The sequence below is a fragment of the Montipora foliosa genome, chromosome 1 (genome assembly GCF_036669935.1).
Source record: "Montipora foliosa isolate CH-2021 chromosome 1, ASM3666993v2, whole genome shotgun sequence".
In the NCBI taxonomy this organism is placed as follows: domain Eukaryota; kingdom Metazoa; phylum Cnidaria; class Anthozoa; order Scleractinia; family Acroporidae; genus Montipora; species Montipora foliosa.
The window spans coordinates 18,685,500-18,690,499 of NC_090869.1; the positions used below are offsets into that span (position 1 = coordinate 18,685,500).

Genomic DNA, 5,000 nt, shown 5'->3' on the forward strand with positions numbered 1-5,000 from the left:
TCTCCAGGTACTCCGGTTTTCTTCTCTCCTCAAAAACCAAAATTTGATTTGATTTGCGTTAATTTGTCAATTTCAATTTACAGTGTCCCCATTTAAAGCTGCAGTGCTAGAAGATTACATGTAGATACTTAAATGAAGTTTCTTTCCTTTCCTTCATTCCTTCCTTCCTTCCTTTTCCTTTCCTTGAAGACGAGTTAAAAGGAAAAACAACTCACTACTGGTTGCCGACGTGGCATGCTTAAGCTCCCTATTTCTAAAACTCACTGTACGACGACTTGGATCCCTGTGACTTCTTCACAGTAACAAATTAAGTACATGTACAATGCAAAAACTCACCTTTGTCGAGGCCAAAGTCCAGGAGAGACTCATCAATCACGAGAACAGCCATGGCAACAACAAAAAAGAACATACCAAACACGAGACATATGGATCGCTCCCCTGTGTCATCTCCTCTCCAGTATGCTGAGACAAGAGTGAATAGCACCTTGCTGAAATTGCGCTAAGGAATTCTGGTCATCGGACAGGGCATTGAAAAGGGTTGCATAAAATTTTAATTGAGTGTCGAAAGTAATTTCATGTTGCGTTTGCTTGGTAATTGGTTTAAAAGTCGCCTTCATTAATTCCGTAGGGAGTAAGAGCACCTGATAATTCATAGAATCTATAGAGTAACTGCACCGTAAAAAAAATTGCATGCGGTGCTTTTGATAAAAAATGATTAAGGATACATTGCAAAGAAGATAACAAGAAAGTTCCACACCAGGCCCAAGTTCAACTCCTGTGTATAAATTTCAGGCAAAAAGAAAGCAAAGATCTCAACGAAGACATTGATGACAGCAGCGCAGAATGAGAAGTCAATTAGCCATTTGTAATCGTGGTAAAGGAACTGAGGCAGCAGATCAATCTCTTCAATCTAAAATAAACAAGAAAAACAACAACAGGAAAGATCAATGCAATGTTATGATACCGAAAAAAACACTGAACAAGATTAATTAAAATAATGTTTATTTATTTCTTCAGTTATTCTTTTCTTCACTTTCTTAACAATGTTTTCTGTAAAGCCCTTTTTTTCTTACACTGTATACTCAACCAAGCCCAAAAAAGTCAAAAAATGAAAGGCCTGACTCTTTCCAACCACTGAAAATCACATACAAGAACTTCGCTACTTTCTGACTTGTTGCTATACTTCTTGGATAGTGAAATGTATTCCACAGGCAGACCTCCTTCATTTTAAGGTGTGCCAGATTAAGATAATTACAGCTATCTCTATCACCAAATCCGTCTTCTTGGCCCATACTGATTGCACTAATGCACACTATTGCAGTTAAAAATGTGAAAAAGATGTACCACTGATTTGTCCAAATGAACATCAATATTGCAAGGAACAGTGAAAGTGTTGACATCGTGGTCATTTTCCCTAGCAGCTGCTGCATTTGATTGTCTCTTTCTTCAAAAAAATGAAAAAAAAACAAAGAGTTTAGTATTCAGGCCTTAGTGTACACTGTAGTCCAATCAAAATAAATAATTATTTATTAATACATGTATATTCCACTTTATAAGCCTTCATGAATGGTTGTTCTCATGCTTGGAAAATCCATGGAAATCAGGAACTTTTAACCTCCCAACAATCCCAGACTATTCTGGTGTTGAGAAATGTCTTATGATGTATCTCTGTCACAGATTTTGAAATTCAAGCACATTGAATTGTACAAGAAATGGAACAACCCCCTCCCCCACAAGATTTGCTCTAACACAGACTTGATGTTTCAGCTAAGGATGCATTTGATTAATGTACCACATTCTGGAATAGAAGTTAGAAATCCTTCATTATTACAGAGATTCACTTCACTTAAATTAATATTGTCAAACACCTGCTAAAAATGGTATTTTAAACATAATTATCTTTATTATCCTTGTTGCTTCAAAACACCAGACATACCGTTTTAAATCATCACTCCACACATTCTTATTCTGGAATAGGGTCAATCAAACCCACCCTAAATATTTCCTCAATCAGTCTACTGGAGTACCCTATTGCCAGGTAAAAAATGTAAAAGTTGTATAGACAAATCACAAACCTCGAGTCTGAGGCCGCCCCCTTTCTTGCTTTGCTCTTATTAGTCGATACTGCAGTATTCTTACCAATGAGAAGTTTAAGTTCGTCATCACTTGGATGGAGATATCTAACAAGGCTAGAGGGAAATGAAACAAAAAAGTACCTTCATGTTTAAAAAAAAAGAGAGAGAGAAGGATGATTAAGTCAAGTAATAATCATGATAATTAAATTAATACAATGATGAATTTAGATGGTAACGCTACCACTCAGGATTTGATTCCAGGCCCCAGTTGTTCAAACAATGGATAGCGCTATTCGCCGAATAAATCACTATCCAATGGATACTGGTAAACACTAGCAAAACCAATTGAGTTATCCAGTGGATAGTGATTTATCCAGCAGATAGCACTATGCATCGTTTGAACAACTGGCCAATGATGCTGGGTTGATTTTTTGTTTGTTCTTTTTTCTTTGGTTTGGGTGACCTGCGAACTGGGAAACCTTTGGTTCTTCCCTCAAAAGAATTATTTGATTTGATTTCCAGTCACCCAAACCTTTGTGTTGGATCATTTTTCTGACAAATGTCAGATCCTTTCTGGGCAGAAACTACAATCCTAGACAAAACTGTTGGGAAGGTTAGCACTTTTGAAGTCTTCATTGCTTCTCTCCCCTCCCCCTTCTTCAATGTTGTGCAAAACTGAATGGTTTCAGTGGGAAATTGTTGACTTGCCTTCCAACATTGAATAGGGTGGAGGGGGGCTATGTAAGAGAAAGTGAAACTATTTCTTTTGAGCTTTAACAGAAGCAGGTTGAAATACAGCTCTGGTGTGGTTCATTTACATAACCTTCCCAACTACTTTTGTCTATGATTGTGGTCACTTTTGCACAAAAGTATCTCACGATCTAGAATTACAGACACAAGGCAATGAAAATAAGACTAAGCTACATGTATGCCTTCTAGTTTTGACTGAATCTTACTGGTATTTATTAATAATTTTATGCTGCATAAGAATAGACAATTTCACTTGTTAAAGGGAAACCTCTTGGTACAAAACCTGTCCCCTTTGACGTGTCAATAATAAACTATTTTGTGTATTTAAATTTGTCACATAATAATAATTAATTTTTATTATTATTAAAATATAATTATATTATCACTCACTGCTCATTGCAGAGGATCCATTTCCCCAAAGAAATGAATGGAGAGATTTTTTGAAGAATGGTTGCCATGGCAACACTCAAGACAAACTGAACTCCAAACAGGGCCTAAAAGAAGAAACTCTTTCCATCATAGGGTAGATTAATGTTGCTACAGACTAAAGCCGTGTTCATGCTCAACGTTGATTATGATCAACTGAAGTATAAATCAGGCTATCATATTTCATCAGAAACCCATAAGGGTTGAAACGTGTAACGCGCGTTCACAGCTTCCGAATATTCAGTGCGAACTGATTGGTTGAATGTTTCAGTGCTAAGTACCATATTTGGGAACCCCTCGCTCTTGTTGTTCCAAATATGGTACTTAACAAATTGAATATTCAGAAGCTTGTTTCCCAGCACACAAGGGGCCATTACACATTTCAAACCTTATGGGTTTCTGATTTCATTCAATTTTATTCAATTAAAGCTCTTTTCACATCTGCAAAAATTTAAATACAATATGCAACAGTAACCTCCCAGTGTGAGACAAAATGGTGCCACATTGTTAATTTCAAGCCCTGTTATAAGACCTCACACTTCACTCTATGCTTTTTGTTTTGCATTCACCCACCAGAAGGTTGAACGAATGCAGTTTCCTTTCATGAAAAATAGCAAACACGTTGTAATTAACTTCAGCGTCGAACTACCAAAATAACCAAAATACAGGGACATATGTATACATGTACATGCTCGTGATAAATAAACACGCCACATGGATGCAACTTAAAGTAAGCGTGACCAATTATAAAGGGATCTAAAAGCAGTATCAGTATTTCGTCGATTTTCAACACAGTATTTCGGTATTTGCAAATTTTTCTTGTGGTATTGCGGTATTGGGTACCCTCCAATGTCCCCCTCCTTCTAATAACAAGGTCTCTTGAAAGTGTTGAAACTGGTTTAAGCCACCTTAACATAAGAAAAGCACAAAGGATTGTATCAAAGCAGGGTCACCGTTAGCCTCGCTTCCATTCTTAGGCCAGGTAACCTGTAACTACAACTGTAAAATGGTCTTTTCACACAACACAGGAAAAAATAACAGATTCCCATTTTTGGCTATTTTAGGGTATTTAAAGAATACCAACAAAAATCCCAAATTTGGAAGAGTGAGACAAGTCCCAATCAGGGAACTTGGTTGGGAATTCCCTGGTTGGAACTTGTCTCACTTTGCCAAATTTGGGATTTTTATTGGTATTCTTCAAAATACCCTAAAATATCTAAAAATGGGAATCTGTTATTTTTTCCTGTGCAAAGAGAAAAAAGTTGTCTTGTTTTGAATTTCCTTTTTCCCTTTACAAACAATGATTACATTTCAGTGCTCGACAAATATTTTACATCTGTCGAAGCCAGGCCGGCATTGCAACACATCATCGCAACTCGCTTTCCTCGTGCCGAGCTCAAACTTAGTAGGACCAACATCAGTCCAGTGGAAGGAACCGTACGCACGCCAAGCGACATTATTCCTAAGCAGAAACAAGAAACAAATGGTTTTCTTCGAAATTTCAACTCACCATATTATGAGCCACAAAACTGGTTCATCAGATTTCCAACCGCAAAATTTGCGAACTTTGTTTCTCCATGCAAGCGCCGGTCGAATAATCACCAGGCGTTCCATTGCAACCGAGTTTGCCTTAAAACTGGGGAGAGTTTCCAGCTCGCGGTAAAAGGCAGACTACAGAGGTACCCCAGGAGTTTTGGGGCAACAAGGGAACACGGTAAATTTGGCAATGGGAACACGGGAACAAAGCAA

At 37.5% G+C, this 5,000-nt stretch overlaps 1 protein-coding gene across 1 annotated transcript in view; it reads right to left on the reverse strand.

Annotated features, from left to right (window-relative positions):
* The window catches only part of LOC137991962 (transmembrane protein 161B-like), a 15,317-nt gene extending 10,457 nt beyond the window's left edge, over nt 1–4,860 (reverse strand). The window contains exons 1-6 of the mRNA XM_068836982.1: nt 4,762–4,860; nt 3,216–3,319; nt 2,076–2,189; nt 1,345–1,444; nt 726–910; nt 337–488 (exon numbers count right to left, since the gene is read on the reverse strand). Coding sequence (XP_068693083.1) covers nt 337–488; nt 726–910; nt 1,345–1,444; nt 2,076–2,189; nt 3,216–3,319; nt 4,762–4,764 — 658 coding nt within the window. The 5' untranslated portion in view covers nt 4,765–4,860. The remainder of the gene's footprint in view (nt 1–336; nt 489–725; nt 911–1,344; nt 1,445–2,075; nt 2,190–3,215; nt 3,320–4,761) is intronic.
* Between the last annotated feature and the right edge of the window lie 140 nt (nt 4,861–5,000).